This window comes from Amaranthus tricolor, chromosome 3 (genome assembly GCF_026212465.1).
Source record: "Amaranthus tricolor cultivar Red isolate AtriRed21 chromosome 3, ASM2621246v1, whole genome shotgun sequence".
NCBI classification, from domain to species: Eukaryota; Viridiplantae; Streptophyta; class Magnoliopsida; order Caryophyllales; family Amaranthaceae; genus Amaranthus; species Amaranthus tricolor.
The window spans coordinates 36464349-36484833 of NC_080049.1; the positions used below are offsets into that span (position 1 = coordinate 36464349).

The window sequence follows — 20485 nt, forward strand, 5'->3', positions numbered from 1 at the left end:
ACGTATGTATTACCTCCTAGAAGTGCAAGAGGAATTCCGCCAAGGAGATATGATCCAGAGTTTGAATCTAGAAAATTGAAGTATCCTATTAGTAACATTGCAGAGAGTAAATTATCAAAGAAGACTATTTCTTTCCATACTGCAGTTTGTTCTGACAATATTCTTCGTAATGTTGATGAAGCTGTAAAGAGTAAAGATTGGAAGATAGCTATGGAAGAGGAAATTAATGCCTTACGGAAGAATAACACTTGGGAAAAGTGCATCATTCTGAATGATAAAAAAGCAGTTGGATGCAAATGGGTCTTTACTATTAAATGTCATGTTGATGGTACAATTGAAAGATATAAGGTTTGGCTTGTAGCCAAGGGGTACACACAAATCTATGGGATTGATTACTCTGAAACTTTTTCTTCTGTTGCTAAGATTGATACGATTCGAGTTTTATTTTCCACTGCTGCTAATTTAAATTGGCCTCTCAATCAGTTTGATGTCAAAAATGCTTTTCTTCATGGAAAATTGAGGAAGAAATCTATATGGAAGCTCCTTCCGGCTTCACTCACAAATTTAAGAAGGGGGAAGGGTGCAAACTTAAGAAGACCTTATATGGATTAAAACAATCTCCAAAAGCATAGTTTGGGAGATTCACTCTTGTTATGAGGAGATTTGGGTATAGACAAAGTAATGCAGACCATACTCTATTCTTGAAGACATGTGAAAAGAAAATTAAATGTCTAATAATATATGTTGATGATATGATAATAACAGGAGATGATTTGGAAGAGATAGCAAAGTTGAAGCATAAATTATTTGAAGAGTTTGAAATGAAAGATCTTGAAAATCTTAAATACTTCCTTGGAATTGAGGTTCTTAGATCGAAGCTCGGAATATTCATAAACCAAAAGAAATGTATTCTTAATCTATTAACTAGTACAAGGATGATTGATTGCAAGCCAGGAAAAACTCCAATAGTAGCTAATTATGGTTTACAGATTGTTGAGGGAACTAAATTGGCTAATAAAGAGCAATATCAGAGACTAGTTGGTAAACTTATATATCTTTCTCATACCAGACTAGACAGATCATCCGCGATAGGAATTATAAGTAGATTTATGCATCTCCCTCAAACCGATCATCTCGAAGCTGTCATGAGGATAATTAGATATCTTAGAGGAACGTGTGGCCGAGGTATTTTGTTTGAAAAGAATTGTAATCTTGATTTATTAGCCCATACTGATGCCGATTGAGCAAGAGATAGAGATGGAAGAAAGTCAACCTCTGGATATTTTACTTTTGTTGGAGGTAATCTAGTGACCTGGAAAAGTAAGAAGAAAAAAATTGTAGCTTTGTCTAGTGCTGAAGTAGAATTCAGAGGTATCGCCAAAGGAATAACTGAAATTTTATGACTTCAAAAGTTGTTAGATGAACTTGGTTTGAACCGTGTAAGCTTTATTGTGATAATGAAGCTACAATTAAGATTTCAGAGAACCCGGTTCAACATGATCGTACAAAGCATGTGGAAGTAGATCGTCACTTCATAAAAGAGAAGCTTGAAAAGATAGTTATTAGTCTTCCATCCGTCACATCAAAAGAACCAGATTGCGGACATTCTTACGAAAGCAGTAAGAACAAAAGTATTTGAAGAGACACTTTGCAAGTTGGGTGCTCAAGAACCTACCACTCAACTTGAGGAGGGAGTGTAGAAAATAACAGTTAAATTTTAGAGTTTTTTTCTAATAACTTCCTATTATTAAGAAAGGTTATTAGGTTTTTTTAGAATTAGTTATTTTTAGGAAAAATTATTTTTTCTTTCAATTAATATTGTATAAATAGAGCTTGTTATTCTTTCCCTTGAGTAATGTGAATAAAAATTCAAAATTTGAAATCTCTCTTGATTTTTATTTTTCAATATAATCAACTTACTATTACTAATTTTTACGCGATAATTAATGCCTAGCTTCCTGGAAGCACATAAGTATTTTAATAATGTAAATAATACAATTCTGAGAGTTTTTTAAGTCATATGGAGTAAAGTTATAGAGAAACAGTGAATATTCTTGTTGTTAGATATACAATTACTCTAGCGTTTCATTATGCATATTTGGGAGGAATAACTCTTATATTATAATCTAAAATGATACAAAATAAATAGACAAATAAATATTATTTTGTGTGATTACTTTTTTTGATAATAGGAATTTTATATGATTATTAGTCCGTCAAATGACATTTGTTTATGACTCTTCTTTCTCAATCGACTTTTTCTTAATCCACGAAGAAGGAAACTTTGCATCCTCTAGCGTTCTAAATCATTCGTATCTAAATTGACGGACATGCAATTCAAAATACTAAAAATTAACAAACTCGTTTCTCGTTTACACCAGAATAAAAAAAAGTTGTTCTTCGATTTCATTCACACTAGGAGTACTTCGTAATTATAATTAGTGTATTAGATAACATCATGGCCTTATCTTAAGTTCTATTGGTTCATACTCCTTCCAATTCAATGAAAATACGACATTTGCTTTTTCTCGCTATCCAATGCACTTATTCAATACTTAATATCTCTTACTATACATAACGAAATATTATAAAGAGTGGATAAATCTTTGTATTGAGATGAATCAAATAAGATCTCACTTGACTATATTCTAATTTATAGATTAAGAATAAAATACAAATTAAGATTAACAAGTAAATTGGAAGAAATATTACATTTCTTAAGTTTAGAAAACACAAAATTAATGTTTGTCGTATCTAATCGAATTACATTGCATGTAATATTAATTTAAATAATTCTTCCATTTGACTAAAACATATATAAGAACTTAGTTCGGTTAAAAGAAACTAAGAATTATAAGTTAACTTAATAAGTGAAGGGCTTTCTTTTGTACTTGTGAGTTGACAGGTTTCGATTATCACAACAAAGGCTAGTAATCGCTTAATCTGATAAAAGAAATTAAAGTTTGACAAGTGCCATGTGATTGTATGTTCGGATTACACTTATAATAATATTTAAAGTGATTTGCTCCATCCTATGTAAGATCTGAACTCTGAAGTTTTATATTTTTGTAAAAAAAAAAAAAATTAAATTTTAAGTGCAAGATTCTTTTCTATATAAGCTAACTTCCTTGAAACTCCGATGTACAAGCTGTTTCATATCTGCTTTGACTTTCAAGTGTCAGGTTGCACATATCCACCATCCTCTGTCTCATTTGTTATGTCTCTGCAATTCACTGATATTTATAGTACGTTTTTTCTTGTGTGTTCATAAAAGGGATTAAGTCAAAGTGATAGCAGTATGGCAAGTCAAATGCTGTCATCCTTCCTTTCTCGATCTATGCTTTCTTCAATCCGTTTACCTTTTCAAATCACTTCTTCAAGTAAGTCCCATTTCATATTTGATAGAGTATATAACATATTATTGCTTCAATAATCGTCATGAATTTTTAGTTCAGTTGATTGCTCGACGTTTTATATGTTAAAAGAATCAACTCAACCAAAAGTTTAAGCTGATAATTAGCCATGCGATGCTTAATATTTCACTTTAACGAGAAGTTGTTGAGATTCAAATCTGTGACCTTTTGTCATGTTGATTTCTTATATTATGTTAAAAAACCAACTAAACCAAAAGCCTAAGCTTATGGTCGAAGTATAAGATATGTTATATGCTCTTTAACATTATAGATTTATAATTTTAAGTATAGCTTGAATGTTTGTTTGAATATTACATCTTACAAGATGATGGTCAGATTTCTTGATATTAATGAGCTGTACTTGGATTAAGTTACATTTTTTTTTCTAGATCTTACAAACTTTATATACAAATCATTGATTCATGCTATACTTGGAAATTGAATTATTCCAATGTAAATCTGCTATATGTCTTCCTAGATATATTATTTGTTTAGTATGTTTTTTAATGTCAACATTAACATATTGTTACATGTAGTTACATAATGGTCATTGGTCAACATGAACTTTGTTCAACGTATGTTGAGCAATCTTTAGGTCTTAAAACTATTATAGAAGAGATTGTACTCTGACTAAAATTTATAACCCATAAAAATTCCATTTAAAATGACTCATTAAATTACAGGAGATTCTTATGTATCTGAAGTTTTAGATGATGTTTGTTATCAAAAGCTGATTGATAACATCATTTTTGCTATTACAACAATTTAATTGCTTGCATCGTTCGACTATTCAAACTCTGCTTAGGCGGGATCCATTTACTGGCATAGGGTATTGAAGTGATGTGCGTTGTGTGTTTGTTTAATAGGGAGGGTTTCTCAATTGAGAAGAGTAGTCAGCAAATACAGCACAGCTGCTGCCACTGAGGAAGTCATTACTCCACCTGTTAAAGTGAAATACACACAACTTCTTATCAATGGACAATATGTGGATGCAGTTTCAAGTCAGTCTTAATCATCTGAAACATTTTTTTGCATAAGAATCTTGTGTATGATCATAACAAGTTTTGATCAACAGGTAAAAGATTCAAGACATATGACCCAAGAACAGGAAATGTGATTGCTGAGGTTGCCGAGGGTGATGTTGAGGATATCAATCACGCAGTTTCTGCTGCTCGTAAAGCCTTTGATGAAGGCCCTTGGCCAAAGATGACTGCTTATGTACATTACCTACCCTAATTTTGTGTTTTTGGGGATTTTTATGTGAAGGTTATGTATTGTGCAACTAATTCAGAGCTTTCGTTCGACAGGAAAGATCAAAAATCCTGTTGAAGTTTGCAGATCTACTTGAACAGCACACAGAAGAGATCGCTGCTCTTGAAACATGGGACAATGGAAAACCATACGAACAAGCTGCTAAGATTGAACTACCAATGTGTGTTCGTAAAATGAGATACTATGCAGGTTGGTTTAGACAACGAATTATGATCTTAATTACGATTGAATAACGCTCTGATACCATAATAGAAATATTTGTCCCGAGTTTTCTCAATAGTATTCGTAATATAGCCCTAGGTCCAATATTTATTCTATCAAATTATATAATACTTGCTGTTAAATCTTCAGGTTGGGCAGATAAAATCCATGGTCTAACAATGCCTGCTGATGGACCACATCATGTTGAAACCCTGCATGAACCAATTGGTGTAGCAGGGCAGATTATTCCTTGGAATTTCCCTCTTCTTATGTTTGTGTGGAAAGTGGGACCTGCTTTAGCTTGTGGGAACACCATAGTTATGAAGACTGCTGAACAAACTCCATTGACTGCCATTTATGCAGCTAAACTCCTTCATGAGGTACTAAGCCTGTAATTAATCTACAATTCTCTGTTTCATAGGTACCACTGGCACATTGCAAAATTTTTTATTTTCCAATCAACATGAAGTGAAAATTTACACATAACTTTGTTACCCAACATCATTAAATAACTCTCGCCTCCCTAGACTCCCACTTTGGTAGAGTTTGTGGGGTCAGATGTACAAAACCGTACCCTTAAAGGTTAAAGTGTTTTTCTAATTGACCTGTGGTAGCTAATATAATCTACAATTTACGAAAATACAAAGTGCACATGATTTAACGAATCAATTTATTATAGTTCATTATAAGCCGAAACACCCACATTCCATCACCCCGATGGTGCTCCTAAGTCCTACACTCCTACCAACATGGAGTTCCGATTAACCCTTGGTAGCAAACATCATTGCAACTTCACATAAATAAGAAGTGCGAATCATTGAATGGATTATTTTAAAATAGTCTATTATAACCCAAAACCAAAGAAAAAAAATCTCTGGCTCAATCGAGAACGAACAAATGGTGGTGAAAGGAGAAAAAATAAGATAAAACTTGACTGACTTTAAGATCGGAATGTTATTGCAGGCCGGACTTCCTGAAGGCGTCATAAATATTGTTTCTGGTTATGGTCCTACTGCTGGTGCAGCTCTAGCATCTCACATGGATGTGGACAAGGTATTAAGCCTGAGGCCTTAATTGATTCAAGAGTTATGCGGTATTCCAATCTCCGTATCACAAGAACTGTTTGTATAACCGGGGAATTTAGGCCTAGGCCATGACCCGGCTCATATAATAAAAAACCATTTTAATATTGAATTGTGTAACATATAGCACAAAAGTATAGTAGTATATTAAAAACCATCATATACTAGTGTCCTGGATTCGCTTTTGTATAACGCTTGGATGCAAACGCGCATAAAATTCTTATTGCAGCTTGCCTTTACGGGATCAACTGAGACGGGAAAAATAGTGCTGGAAATGGCAGCAAAGAGTAATCTAAAGCCAGTGACTTTGGAACTGGGAGGAAAATCTCCTTTCATTGTGTGCAAGGATGCTGATATAGACAAGGCAGTTGAAGTTGCTCACTTTGCTCTCTTCTTTAATCAGGTTAGTGCTACTTTTACACACTATTCCTTTTCTTATCCTTAACAAATATAGTAGGGCGTTACTCTCAGACTCGTATATCTATGTTAGACGCAAATATGTTTCTAAGTTTCCAACTTGTTTTTGTAGGGACAATGTTGTTGTGCTGGCTCGCGTACATATGTACATGAAAGCGTTTACGATGAATTTGTAGAGAAAGCAAAGGCTCGTGCAATGCAACGTGTTGTAGGTGACCCGTTCAGGAAGGACATTGAGCAAGGTCCTCAGGTAAGATCATAAATCATATGGTAGGTAATGTACTACTTGTATTCAGGTTAAGATACTGAAATTTGTTGGAAATCTTCAGATCGATTCAGAGCAATTTGAGAAGGTAATGCGATATATCAGATCAGGAATCGAGAGTGGAGCTAAGCTTGAAACTGGAGGAGAACAGATAGGGTCAAAGGGATACTACATTCAGCCTACTGTCTTCTCCAATGTCAATGAAGACATGTTAATTGCACAGGATGAGATCTTTGGTCCTGTTCAATCCATCTTGAAATTCAAGTGAGTTCCTTTCTACGAACTAGCAAACATAACATAATTTGCTAGTTAATTCGTTTTTTGATTTATGAGAAAAATTAGTATGAACAAAGACGATGCTAAAGCAAAAAAGCCCGAAGAGAGGGGTTTGCTATAGTAGACCAGTTTAACATATTGCACTTGTTAATTCACTTTTTGAATTCGCGATTTTTTCAAAATGACCCTAAAATAGCCAAAACCGACTATGCTGTTAAAGTGAGTTGGACTTATTGTAAATGCCAACATATTAACAGGAAGAAATGAAGTGCACACACTTCATAAGCCAAGGAGATATATACTGTCCCAATCCATATGACAATGGGAAGAAGGGCTCCAATAACTTATAAAGTGTCACACCATCTTTAATCTGTCTATGTGAGATAAACTATCCCAACAGTTTCGAGTATTTGAATTCGAAAAGATGAGACTAATTCTAAATGTGTAATGCAGAGACCTAAATGAGGTGGTTCGACGAGCGAATTCGACTCAATATGGACTTGCAGCAGGGGTATTCACCCAGGACATAGACACTGCAAACACATTGGTTAGGGCCTTAAGAGTTGGCACTGTTTGGGTGAATTGCTTTGATGTATTTGATGCTGCCATCCCGTTTGGAGGTTACAAAATGAGTGGTCAAGGAAGAGAAAAGGGTATTTACAGTTTGATGAATTACCTGCAAGTAAAGGCTGTAGTTACTCCTCTCAAGAATCCTGCTTGGTTGTAGAAACACTAATATTCTTGGCTATTTTTGTTGTTCTTTTAACCTACCTTGTTCTTCATAATAAATGTACTATGGGGGTTGGACTCAATTGACCCTTTTTAAAAATGTAGACTTATTTCCGGTTTACGAATAAAATAAATTGATATACAAAGTTGACATTAAAATTTAATTTTTTAAATTTTCCTCGATTTACTTTTTATGATTTGTTTTACGTGTAACATTGTTTACCTATGAGATTTTAAATATAAAAAGAAATTATTTTATATTTATGTATATTTTTTATGTTTAGAATGTATTCTAAGTACTATCATTTGACTCAATTTATATTATAATTGGTACGTGACCTTCTAAAATAAGCATCATCAATTCATCATATGTACGTACTCCTACATTAATTAAATGTTAAGCTTCACATATGTCATCAAAATAGTGGTAATTTAAAATTACAATTCTCATATAAAATGAATTTTAGTAAAAATAGTTATAGTGTTGTTTAATTAAAAATTATTACAAAAAGTGGTTTCAACAACGATATTACAACATAAAATATGACAATGATAGCCAAAGAAAAATCTATAACAAAGCTAGTGAGCTCCTTGATGTATCATATATGTGGCACAATAGTACTCAAGACTAAAACTTATAAAAGTACAATTAATTATATAAGCTTCAGAATTCAAATTAACTATTAAGGTAACAAAATACAAAAAACGCAACATTTTATAATATTATGAGTAGTAATTATAAACATACGCATAGCCATTCCCAAAGATCAAATCTTTTTCTGCTGCTACCAATGCCAAACAAGTTACTCCATTCCCGATATCCCAAAATGTGTTAATTGCCTTTAACACAAAATATCAGCCCCTTGAAAGTGCAACACCACATCAGGAGGATTAAGCTGCCCACCTGAACCTGTGTTGTAACAAAGGTCAAAAACTGTACTGGGGCTGGGTATTGGGCTTTGTTCGATGGCACTCGTCAAGGCAGCCTTAACGCCATCATATACGCTAGTCGGAAGATATGTAAGAGTGGTACCAGAGTCGATGACTATGTCTGTGCCTACAGGCACTTGGGCCAGATTACCCTTACCCTCGACACTAATACTGTCGAGGGTAAGGTAATAAAAAATTGGACGTGGTCCATTTTTTATAGGAGTTGAGACTGCACCAGGGTCCATAACATTAGCAACAAAAGTTAGTTTACCCTCGGAAGATAAAGGGGCCAGAGAGAAATTGAATGTGTTGTCGATTTGTTGGCCAATTGTGAAATTAACGATGATGGGCCTCTCCCTAGCCCGACAATTCCCTCTCCCTGTCTCCCGAGGTTACCCTGTTGGATTAGTCCACACCCGAAAACGGATGAAGGAAGACTTAAGAAAGTAGTTTGATCAGAAGAAGGGAGGCTAAGAGTGTCCTTAGCAAGGACACATATACTTAGTGTTTTATCAGCATAAAGAACCTCATATGCACATAATGATGAATCATTGTTATTATTATTTTTTCTAAATGGAATTGTTTTGCTACTATCTAAGTCACATTGAGTTTTAAGATCTGAGCTCTGACATGTTGAAGAAGGGCATTGAAGTACATCAAAAGTCGATGATTTGTTTGGGTCAAAAGATGGAGATTTTTGTGGAATACAAGTAGTATTATATTCACACATGCATTGGACCCAAATAAGGTCACTTCCTGTGTCTGCAATAGCTAGAAATTCGACTTTTTGTGTTCCAAGTGTGAATTTTATAAGATAATCACCTCCATTAGGGATTTAATCAGACCTTTCAGCCATATTTGGTGGTATATCATAATAATATTTAGAGGATAATCGAATTTTGTGTCCATGAGAAATTGAGCCTAAGGGTAATCTTTCAAAACGTTCTTTGGGTGTTATGGAAGTGTCGTAGTAAGGAGACAGTGGTGAATTACGATGGATGAGATCAATTTTGAAGACATTATTTGAAGATACCAAGTAATTTCTAGCATCAACAACCAAAATTGTTGGTACAAAGAGGATACTAGGAATACTAGGAGAATTTTAGACAAAGTACATGAACAATGCATCATGTTATTTGTTTAAAAAGAAGGGTTGTTTGTGGTGATGGCTAAGAAGAGACTGTATGGGTTTATATAAAAGTATGCATGGCTAATAATGAGTCATAAGTTTGACTTGTTAACCGAGTCATTCAATTATGGTCTTCCTTCTCTTTCTATTAACCTAGCATTGAAAGAATTTTCTTATCACTAATTCTTATATGAGACTGTTTTATCATGAGATTATCTTTATTGAATTGACTTATGTACATTTAAAATATTAAAGTAATCACTTACAATTTTAAATTGATCAATTAGATAAATAGCATAATTTTATGAGCACGTCTCATAGTGAGACGATTTTATCTAAGATGAGTTATTTTTTATTGAGATGTAAATAATTTAATTATATTTATGATCTTAAATGACCAACTCTTATTGGTATAAAGTTGTATTATGTGAAGTTGTATATGATATTTGAGATAATTCTATATGGTGTTGGTTTTAAGCAGACTAGATACAATCTCCCTAGTTGATTGTTGTTTCATAAACTTACATCATTGATTTTCTTATTAATTTTAAATAAATAAAATATTTAGATATAGCCAATTACTTTCAAAAACAATTAATACAAAATAATAAATATTTTTTGACGGGACCTTATATAATTATAATATTGGTTAACAAAAACACAAATTTTCATGAAAGGCGGTCTCTCAAAGAGACCATCTTTCATGGGCTAGCCCATTTATTTAAAAAAAAATTAAAATTTGATCTTATCAAAAAACTGAAATTGTGAGTTTCTAAAAAATAAACTCCCTCATTAACTGTGCAACATTTATGTCAGTTTTTATTTTTCTTTTATTAATTTCTTTACCTTCCTTCTTCTCATGCTTTCCCTTCTCAAGCTTTCTTTTCTCAAACTTTCTCCATTTTTCAGGGCATTACTTGTTGAATCAACAAGTTTGATTAATTTTCTCATCTTTTCGTCTTCTTTAATTTTTTTTGTTCATAGGTAAACAAGTTGGATTCATTTATTTGCTGATTCTTTTTTTTTTTTTCGTTTTTAGGGTATTTTTGATAGATTTATTTTTCTCAAACTTTCTCCATTTTTCATACCATAACTTGCTGAATCAACAAGTTTGATAAATTTTTCATCTTTTCGTCTTCTTTATTTTTCTTTGTTCATAAGTAAATAAATTTTAATTCATTTATTTGTTGATTTATTATTTTCTTTTTTAGGGTATTTTTGACAGATTTATTTGTTTAATAATATGTATTTCGTGTTGATAGTATGTAATTTTTTGTGTGAACAATATGTAATTCTTTTGTTACATTTATGGAAACTTATAAGAAGAAAGCAAGCTTGATAGAGGATTATTAATCCCAAATACAAGAACACAAAATTGTGTTATGTCAAATTGGAAACAGAAGAAAGGACGTGAATGAAGTTGGCTTTAAACATACTGTAAGTAGGCATTAAGAATGTTATAAATAGACATTAAGCATATTGTATGTAGGCATTAGGCATACGGTAAGTATGCATTAAGCATATTGTACGTAGGCATTAGGCATACTGTAAATACACATTAAACATATTATAATTAGGCATTAAAGATACTATAAGTAGGCATTAAGGATGATGTAGGTAGGCATTAAGCATATTGTACGTAGACATTATGCATACTGTAAGTTAACATTAAGCATATTATAAGTAGGCATTGAGAATGATGTAAATGGATATTAAAGATACTATAAGTAGACATTAAGGATGATGTAAGTAGGCATTAAGGATGATGTAAGTAGGCATTAAGCATACTGTAAGTTGACATTAAGTATACTGTAAGTAGACATTAAGTATACTGTAAGTAGACATTAAGCATATATAAGTTGGCATTAAGTATACTGTAAATAGACATTAAGCATTCTGTAAGTTGGCATTACGAATGATGTAAGTTGACATTAAGGATTTTGTATATATTAAATCCTTTACATTTTAAGAATTTTGTGTTTTAATGCCTACTTACATCATCGTTAATGCCTACTCATAGTATACTTAATGCCTTCTTACATCAGACTTAATGTTAACTTACATCATACTTAATGCAACCTTACATCAGACTTAATGCCAACTTGCAACACACTTATTGTGTACTTACATCAGACTTAATGTCAAATTACAGCACACATAATGTCTACTTACAGCACACTTAATGCCAATTTACATCAGACTTAATACCTACTTACATCAGACTTAATGTTAACTTACATCATACTTAATGCAACCTTATATAAAGACTTATTGCCAACATACATCAGACTTAATGTCAACTTACAACACACTTATTTCCTACTTACATCAGATTTAATGTCAACCTATTTAAGACTTAATGTCAACTTACAGCACATTTAATGCCTACTTACATCAGACTTAATTTTAAAAAATTACAAAACAACAATTGGGAGTTTAATTCCAAAAAACTCAAGAACCAAATTTGAGCCTTTCTTCTTCTTTCTCAAAAATATTGCAAAATTTAGAGACGATTAGTAAAATAATCATATAAATGGTGGAAGATTTGGTGTATGACACAACAATGGCAGAAGAGAAAAAAAGATTGATGAATATAACATTAAATGCATCGCTTTTTTTCGAGGAGAATTACTTCTGCTATGCTTAGGAAGTTGAAACAGTTTCTTTTTGAAACTCACAAAACTTAAATGAGCATTACTATATTTCATATTTTTTTAATAATTAATGAAAGGTATGTAGTGGGCTGGGTTTGAGGATGGTCTCTCAAGAGATTAGCTGTAAAAATAATTGACTTTAAGTAATCCACCAAAAATGCTTGTGGCTCAACGAATAAAACATCTGCATGTGAAGTAAAAGGTTTGGGGTTTGACTCCTACCGGGCGCAGGTATCACCTGAGTGGGTTTTTAGACTGCGCACATCCCTCTTTACTCCCTCCTTGAGGGTACCGGGTATAGTATGTCCGCCTCTTTCAGGAAAAAGAAAAACCCCCATCTAGGCCCTGCCTTGTACGGAATACTAGAATGGTTGTTTACCTTTACTTTTGACTTTAAATAATCCAAGGACCTCATATAGGCTTCTCTATCGAACTTTGATGACACGCATACAGTTAACTGGAATCGATCTTTGTCTTCGTCTTCGTCCTCGTCAGTGTAACTACACCCAAGTTTCTTAACCAAATTACACATTTGCTAAAATAAGCATAGAATTTACTCACCCCTATTCAGATTACGTGTCACATTTTACTGGATATATTTGTCGTTGTACTATTTCTATAATTAATATCTTTAATTATACATAATTAAAAATTATAAAAATTAAAAATTAATAATCTTCGTAATAGAACGAATTAAATAATAATTAGCATAATTATGATATAGCTTATAAATTATGAATAAAGACAATTTAAAAATAATTAATAAATAATGTCAAAAATAAATAAAATACTTATACTGAACAGAAGGTAGAAGGTAGTTAGCTTTGTATAGTAGAAACACAAAATAATGCCATCATGCTAATGTGAAATGCCGTCTAAGTACCGAAGCTTTAGTACACACAACAATAAAAAGTTGAGTCTCACTTTTAAAACTAACCATTATAATTTAATAAAGTATAAATTTATGAAACTTTATATTGAGATACAAATTTTAATGAAATACAAATTCATAAAACCTCTAAACTGTATACTACTTTATAATATGTCTCAGAATCTTGACCTCGTAATAAAAATTAATTAATTTTTTCTTATTAGTAATTTCTATGGATTATAATTGTGCACAATAGTGCATATTGATATAACATACTCCTACAATGTTCATAATTAATAATTATATATAAAAGACATTGTAAAAATAAATTAAACCTTTAAAATTTTTGCTCCATCCCTTGATTATGCATAATAAAAACTACTTACCACTTTACTAGCTTGAGTAGCTTGTGTTTTCTGTTATCAATCTTGGTTCGATCGAGTTGACTTTGCATCAACATGTTCGTACAGATTACTATGGGGAGAAAATTAGGGCTTAAATAGATTTAAAACAATGATGACCCTTGTAGCCTGCATAACCAAGGGCCTAGTATTTCTCCATGTGATTGTTCTTTCTTACTCCTTATATTCCATTTATTTTGATGTATTTTCTTTTTAAAATAAGTTTTAGCATGAAAAATATAACAAAACGAAAAATACTGAATGAAACTATTGAAGATCATAAATTCATAATGATCATATTAATCAATTACAAATTCTTGTATGAGATGGTCATACCGTGAGACACACTTTATATATGTGTTAAACAATACAACTAATACAAATCATTAGCATATAAAGCTTCTTGTTTTGAGCTAATCTCACCGATAACAAGAGTAGCTCTTTGTCAATTAACTTATCACTTAAGCCCGAACCCTTTGAAAAGCACCTAATTTGCATTAGTTTAAGTTGGGTTCTTGTAGCCTTCTAAGTCTTCAACCTCTTTTGCTTTTTATCCTTCAATGTTCTAAAAATTAGAGTTCTATTATCCAAGTTCAATGAATGATGTACAAAGTTTTTTAGTTTACTCGAAGTATTAGCTTTATAAACATACCTTCAAAACATAAATAAACCTACCCCCCCTATTAACCCCTTTGTATATGTATTTGGGAATTGGGTTGCATTGCCCAATAGCTTGGTAATTAAAAAAGTTGACAAAATCAATAATTTTAACTGTTAACAAAAAAAAAAAAGATTAATTACAAGTTTGATACGGGTATGAATTTGAATGTCGTATAGCTACTCGTTGGAGACCAAGTTACATACATGTAAAGATGATGGGTATGAGAATTTATCTGCCAACCTAATATACCAATATTTTTTAAAAAAGCAGACAAAAAATAAACAGTTTATTTAGTATAGAAATTTACGACCGTTGGTAATAAAAACCAAATGAAGTTTCCTAATTTTTTATTCAAACCGTCGGCTTCAATTGGGTCAATCAAAACTTTTAAAAAAAAAAATTTACTGCTTTGTACAAATTCAAATTCCATTGTTTTTCTTTATGTTTTTCCTTAATAGATCATCTCATGGTGAGACGGTCTCATATAAGACTTGCTGAATGAAGTTCCTAAGGGTATTTGATTTACTTGATTTGTGTCGTCATCCTATCACTATTAACAAAATGCTTTTAAAAAGCTAAAATTAAATTCCTTCAAATCGCTTTCCTTTCAAACCCCTCCTTTTTAAATTTGTTATCCAATAGTAGTTCTCCAAATCACTTTCATCTCTTTCCTTTCAATTCCTTCAATTCAAATCAAGTGTTAAAGTTATCAACACTCAAACCTTCCATTTTCCTAAAAACTTCCTATCGAAAAACAAAACACTAACTCGCTTATCGATAGTTCGATATCGAGTGTAAGTAGGTCATACCATGCTCAAATTTTTTGAATTGATCGACCGATATAGTAATACCAAAACCAAATCTGCTGACAGATCTTAGTCATTTTACTTGTGACTCTCAAGAACATTTGATGGTAATGTTTCAATTTTGTATGTAAGGGGAAAAATCATGATACCACAGATCAAACTGAATCAATGTTTAACATAAGAACAAAAAGTATAGCCCATCTCAACTGTCACACAAACTCAGTCAAATTGGTGCAGCAAAGAGTCACACTCAGATTTGTTTCATTCACTAAATGGACATACATTTACTTTTGGATGACAAAAAACTGTTCCTGATTTCTGCTAGTAGGCCCTTATTTCTGCATATCATAATCAATTGGAAAAGAATTTAAAATACAGAATTAATTCTCCTTATGAAGTGGAATGGCTTTGTTAGTAACCCCTAACTAGTAACTAACTATATTTGTGATAGAATAGACAATACAACTACTAGCAACTATGAAAAGATGGTGTTCCAAGTAGAAATTTTGAGCATCATGGGTGACCTCTGCATATAGGGAATTCTACGACCTTACCTCGGAATCCAAAAAAAAAAAAAAAAAAAAAAATTTGATAATCCACCATTATAACTTCATTGCCAAAAAAGTACTTCTAAGGCGATTTATCTTCAATTTTAGCTTGATGATATAACCTATTCAACCCGGCCACAGCCTAATGGCTTCTACAGTTCTACGTAGGGAAGTAACAGGTATGGTCTCCAGTCCTCAAAATTTCAAAATCCGGTCTTCAAGTCGAACCGGTTCCGACACGATCCGGTCTGGGTTTGGACCGGTGCACACCTATAGTTCTATGTACATAAGTAGGTTGGCCATCAAGCTCATACACACTAAATGAATCAATGCCTCGTGCAACCGGATGAAGATACTCGTTCTCATCCAATAAAGTCTTCGTCAACATAAGTAGGTTTGCCATCAAGCTTTAAACCGCAACATTAATATCTCAATTCTGTATTCACTTGACAAGATCACAAATCATTACATACTTGGTGATTGAAGCACCAAATAAATTTTTTGAGATCACGATAATTGCAACAGAAGTCTTTTAAGCATGCTAATCTCCAAAAAATACTAAAATTAATTGTTTTTCTCAGCACAAACCAACTTAAACTTAATGACCCATCATCTTTTCCAACGCAAACCCAAACAATACTATTCATTATTCAAAAGTAGAAATGTATGCTTAAGTTTCTATACCGGTCATAACTCGCAACGAACACATGAACTACTATTATTATTAGAACAATGATGAGCATTGTATCATAAAACCTAGGACAAAATCGTACTTTAATTTACTGATATAGTAATTTTTTATACTTCGATTCTTAAAGGAGCTCTGTACTTCCACAAACTCAATTAGACCATACAAGTGTTTATTAAAAGTATTCTACCTAATTATGAGCATGTATATTTTTTATTCTAATGACTATTGTATGAGATGACTAAGCTTACAAGACCTAGTTGGAAGATAGCTCATGACTCCACGAGTGGATGAAGTAAACAACATTTGGTCAATAGTTACAATAATTCCATGAATGAAGAATCTCCCTAGAGAAGCCTAGACAATTTCTAACCAGTGTCATGTAATTCACTATCTAGTTCGCCTTTAGAGTTCATGATTCACTCAAACATGAACCACAAATAGCCCAAAATGAACCATAATTCGTTGTATTCAATAAGCGACACAAATCAGGTGACACTGTCTCTAACCCGACAAAAATTACTAAAGAGTCTCATCTAATCTAAGTGATCACATTCCTAATCGGAACTAATCTATGTGTTGAACATTATGCAATTCTACAAGGGAATACATTGTATACAATTTTGAACAAGTTTCATGAGCAACCAGAAAACAAAATGAAACTTACACATGGAACAAAACACGAACACGACATGTTTACTCAAAATATTTAAAGCAAAACAACATAAAGATAAACAAAGGGGTCACAATTAAAACAGTGTAATAATAATCAACAGAGAATCTATAAGTGGGAAGTTTAGTCAAGTATAAAAGCAAATTCATTCCTCAACAAAGCTTGTATTCAACTCCATCAAGATAATTAAAGTTACACTGCCATTAGCCTAAAAGTTTAGATAGAAAGGAGCACATCCTAATTCACATCAAGCTAGCCAAACCCACAAAATATTAATTAAATACAGAGAAAAAGAAAAGGCAAAGAAAAGCAAGAGCCTAATTTGGGGGCCTTACATATGTAAGTGACTAGGTGGGTCAAGATCAAATTTTTATGAAGTTTAAAAGAAAAAAATATAGAAATACAAAAGGTAAGGAATACCTTCATTATGTTGCTTGACCTCTATTAGTCCAAGGCAAACTCATATCAACAGGAAAACCACTAAACTCAGTATTTGAAGAATTTGGAAATTTGCCCTTCTTGGACCATAACCATATCTTAGATACAGATAAACTCTCATTTTTGGTACCAATATTGATTTTTCTAGCCTCTGCATCCCCAATATTAATAGCTAAATTCCCATTTTCACCCATTCTTCCTTTCATATTCATCAAATTAGGATCAATAGTTGAAGGTTTATTTGGGTTTAATGCAACTTGGAAAACTGAATCAGCAACCACATATTGGTATGAACCCATTGAAAAGCACCTTCTTGCATCTAAACTACTACTACTAGTTTCACCCACATCTTCTTCTTTCCTAGCCAAAACTTGTTCTTGAACTTCATTACTTGTACTTCTGAACTTGCCAAGTCTCACAGGAAATACCCTCTTCTCACCCACAATTTCAATCTCAAGTGACTTGTGGCCTAATCCATCAACCCCATCTTCATCCCTCAAATCATCGAAATCGAAAACCGGGTTTTCAATTGCAAGCCCTGGGGTGTAGAGTGTACCCCTACAAAGTGGACAAGTTGAATTGGAAAGTAACCAAGTGTCTATACAATCAATATGAAAAGCATGACTACACAAAGGTAGTAATCTTAGTTTATCTTGCTCTGAGAACTCACATAGACAAACAGCACAATCAAATGGCTCTTTTAAACCCACAATTTCCTTATATTGAAATACAGGAAGTGCATCAATAAAAGCTTGGTCTAAACCTGAATCATGAAGGTGGAAAAGCTGTTGCAGTTGCCTTTGAAATGCATCAGGACTTGAATTGTTATCTGGGTATCTATTAGATTGGGCAAAAGTTGAGGATGATCTGTGCTTTGTAAAGAATCTAACTAACAAGTGAAGAAGACCAGAAATAAAGAAAATTACAGCCAAAATAATTATAATAAACAGAATTGCAGGACTAATTTTTCCACTTGAAGAAGAAGATGATGGAGATGATGTTGTTTGTGGAGTTGTATCTCTTTGAAACAAATCATGATTATTTGTAGATGACCAAGATGATGATGATGATGATGAGGATGATGATTGAACTAATGACATGTTAACAAATTGAGCATACCCAAAGATGAGATTTCTCTCCTTTTAATTGAGTAATATCACACCATAATGTCATAGATTTGAAGTTTTTCAAGAACCCATCTCCAAAAGCATTGATTTTTCACATAACCCAATCATGATTTCAAGAACCCACCTTTATTGAGTGTAATAGCAAGCAATCCAGATGATATTTAGCAACTAAAATAATGACAAAAATTAAATCTTGACTTCAAATGAGAGTAAAACTTGGAAGAAATAAACAAACTCACATAAAAAGGAGGAAACTTGGTGCTTAAAAATACTTTGTCCCATGTATTTGGCTTCTACTTCTTGACAAAAGAACACTATCCAAGTCAATTGAGGGGTTAAGAAGTGACTAATGAAATTTTAATGGTGAATTTGGGATAACTTTTCAAAGGATTAACTTACACTTTTTCAAAGTAAACTTGACCAAAATCTACCCTTCTTCCTCATGAATAAGCTTCAAAGTTTGGAAAACAAAAGAAGTGGGTAGAGAACCCTAGAAATTGTTAATGGAGCTTTTTTTCTTGCTTTTCTCAAGATTCTCAAGTTTCCTTTTCCTCTCTCTAACTATTCTTTTTGCGGTTTTGGTTAATTGGGTGTTCTTTTTTTTAGTTGTGGGAAAATCAAAAGTTCAACTTACTTGTGTTTTAGGGGTTGTGGGTTGTGGGTTGTGGGGTTGTGGGATCCTCCAAAAAGGGAGGGTTGATGCCACTTGATGGTAAGGCAAAACGGCAAGAGAGATTAGGCCGCTCTTGTGCTTCACCAAATAAGAAATACAAGGTTATATTAGTAATTTGCGTATACCCTAGACTAGAGTGTGTGCTTTGTTCACTTTTGGTTATTCTCATTCTCCTTTTTTATGTGCGAACACAATGTTATGTTTGTGGGATCAAAGTCTAATACTACCTCTTCCTGTTTAAAATATTTCATTGTAAATTGACAAATTTAATTAATATTTTTAAGATATATTTATAATATAAAATATATTTATGTGAGATCACATTAAATTCATTTTAATGTATATTTTTTATAATATATATTCTATAATTTTTATTATGTATATTTAGAGATATTAAGACTTAAAATTTAGTTTGAAAAATGTGCAAAAAGCAAATGAGAAGAATAAAAAAAAAACAGAAGGAGTAAAATATAGGGAAATTTCATGTAATAACCATGAATTTTTGGCTTTTCCACGTGGTAGACAAACCTTTTGTTTAAACCAAGTGTGACCTTCACCTTCTAATTTTTTCACGGGGTAGACAAAAAGGAAGTTTTTTGTTAACTTTACGCCATTTTTACCAACAAAATGACATTTTTTCAAAAAAAAATAAACGCCGTGATCACCCTAATTGATTACATTTTTCAAAATTCAATCGAAATAAATACTACATTGAAAAGTTGAAAGGTCAAAATCACCACTCAAATTTAAAAAAAAATATTCATAAAAAAGTAAAAAACTTAGGATTACCAGATGGATTATATATTTGAATTTTAGATACATATGAACCTCAATCAAGCTAACACGTGAATCGCCTATGTATTGCTCGGGAACGCTTTAGTCCGTCCCAAAATTTTGTTTGACGCAAACTTTGAATTCTAATATATTTATAATGACTAATATAACTTTCCCTTTATTTCGGCACAAGAGTTTTTTTTTTTTTTAATAATTTTTAAAAATACATAAGTTAAAGGATAAAAATTAAAGTTATTAAATTTTATTGGCTAACTGAGGGCAAAAGAGATCTATAAAATCATAAAATAAGTATAAAATTTGATTATGAAGTAGGTCGATCCATATAGGTTGGGACAAGATCGGATCTCGAGTTTGGATTTGAAAATCTTAACCCACACCAAACTTGTTTTTTTAATAGCTATTAAGTCTCAAAAAGTTAAATTCAACTTTAAATTTA

General features: G+C 32.3%; 3 protein-coding genes across 11 annotated transcripts; 1 reads left to right on the top strand and 2 right to left on the bottom strand.

The window, feature by feature from the left end:
* The first annotated feature begins 3069 nt into the window (after positions 1-3069).
* Positions 3070-7814, top strand: LOC130807561 (aldehyde dehydrogenase family 2 member B7, mitochondrial-like). Of its 2 annotated transcripts, XM_057672816.1 has the most exons (11): positions 3070-3182; positions 3275-3380; positions 4280-4414; positions 4489-4631; positions 4721-4874; positions 5037-5266; positions 5850-5939; positions 6198-6371; positions 6498-6635; positions 6715-6914; positions 7380-7814. In XM_057672816.1, exons 2-11 carry the CDS (start codon positions 3299-3301, stop codon positions 7651-7653), a joined length of 1620 nt encoding a protein of 539 aa, XP_057528799.1. In that variant the 5' UTR covers positions 3070-3182; positions 3275-3298; the 3' UTR covers positions 7654-7814. The 2 variants fall into 2 exon arrangements, with proteins under 2 accessions (XP_057528799.1, XP_057528800.1); XM_057672817.1 differs by having other exon boundaries at positions 3071-3380.
* Positions 7815-8325: 511 nt separating this feature from the next.
* On the bottom strand, positions 8326-19422 carry LOC130807562 (RING-H2 finger protein ATL46-like). 8 transcript variants are annotated; one of them, XR_009040595.1, is made up of 3 exons: positions 17437-19392; positions 12748-12868; positions 8326-8565 (listed from the first exon to the last, which is right to left on the bottom strand). XR_009040595.1 is itself a non-coding variant. In XM_057672820.1 (2 exons), the coding sequence occupies exon 1, from the start codon at positions 18552-18554 to the stop codon at positions 17442-17444; it is 1113 nt and encodes a 370-aa protein (XP_057528803.1). In that variant the 5' UTR covers positions 18555-19393; the 3' UTR covers positions 12947-16100; positions 17437-17441. The 8 variants fall into 8 exon arrangements, 5 of the variants coding, with proteins under 5 accessions (XP_057528803.1, XP_057528802.1, XP_057528804.1 ...); XR_009040597.1 differs by lacking the exons at positions 8326-8565; positions 12748-12868 and adding an exon at positions 12880-16091 and having other exon boundaries at positions 18821-19422; XM_057672820.1 differs by lacking the exons at positions 8326-8565; positions 12748-12868 and adding an exon at positions 12947-16100 and having other exon boundaries at positions 17437-19393.
* Positions 8498-9315, bottom strand: LOC130808601 (aspartic proteinase CDR1-like). The gene is made up of 2 exons (XM_057674054.1): positions 8982-9315; positions 8498-8814 (listed from the first exon to the last, which is right to left on the bottom strand). Exons 1-2 carry the CDS (start codon positions 9313-9315, stop codon positions 8498-8500), a joined length of 651 nt encoding a protein of 216 aa, XP_057530037.1.
* Positions 19423-20485: the final 1063 nt, after the last annotated feature.

What these genes read in the sequence shown, in the direction of transcription:
- LOC130808601 (XM_057674054.1), bottom strand. Translation starts at nt 9,315, where the DNA reads ATGTGTGAATATAATACTACTTGTATTCCACAAAAATCTCCATCTTTT. An exon ending in GTGTGGACTAATCCAACAGG is followed by an intron (nt 8,815 to 8,981) that starts GTAACCTCGGGA and finishes ACCCTGGTGCAG; the next exon opens with TCTCAACTCCTATAAAAAAT.
- LOC130807561 (XM_057672816.1), top strand. Translation starts at nt 3,299, where the DNA reads ATGGCAAGTCAAATGCTGTCATCCTTCCTTTCTCGATCTATGCTTTCT. An exon ending in TAAAATGAGATACTATGCAG is followed by an intron (nt 4,875 to 5,036) that starts GTTGGTTTAGAC and finishes TTAAATCTTCAG; the next exon opens with GTTGGGCAGATAAAATCCAT. An exon ending in CAATCCATCTTGAAATTCAA is followed by an intron (nt 6,915 to 7,379) that starts GTGAGTTCCTTT and finishes TGTGTAATGCAG; the next exon opens with AGACCTAAATGAGGTGGTTC.
- LOC130807562 (XM_057672820.1), bottom strand. Translation starts at nt 18,554, where the DNA reads ATGTCATTAGTTCAATCATCATCCTCATCATCATCATCATCATCTTGG.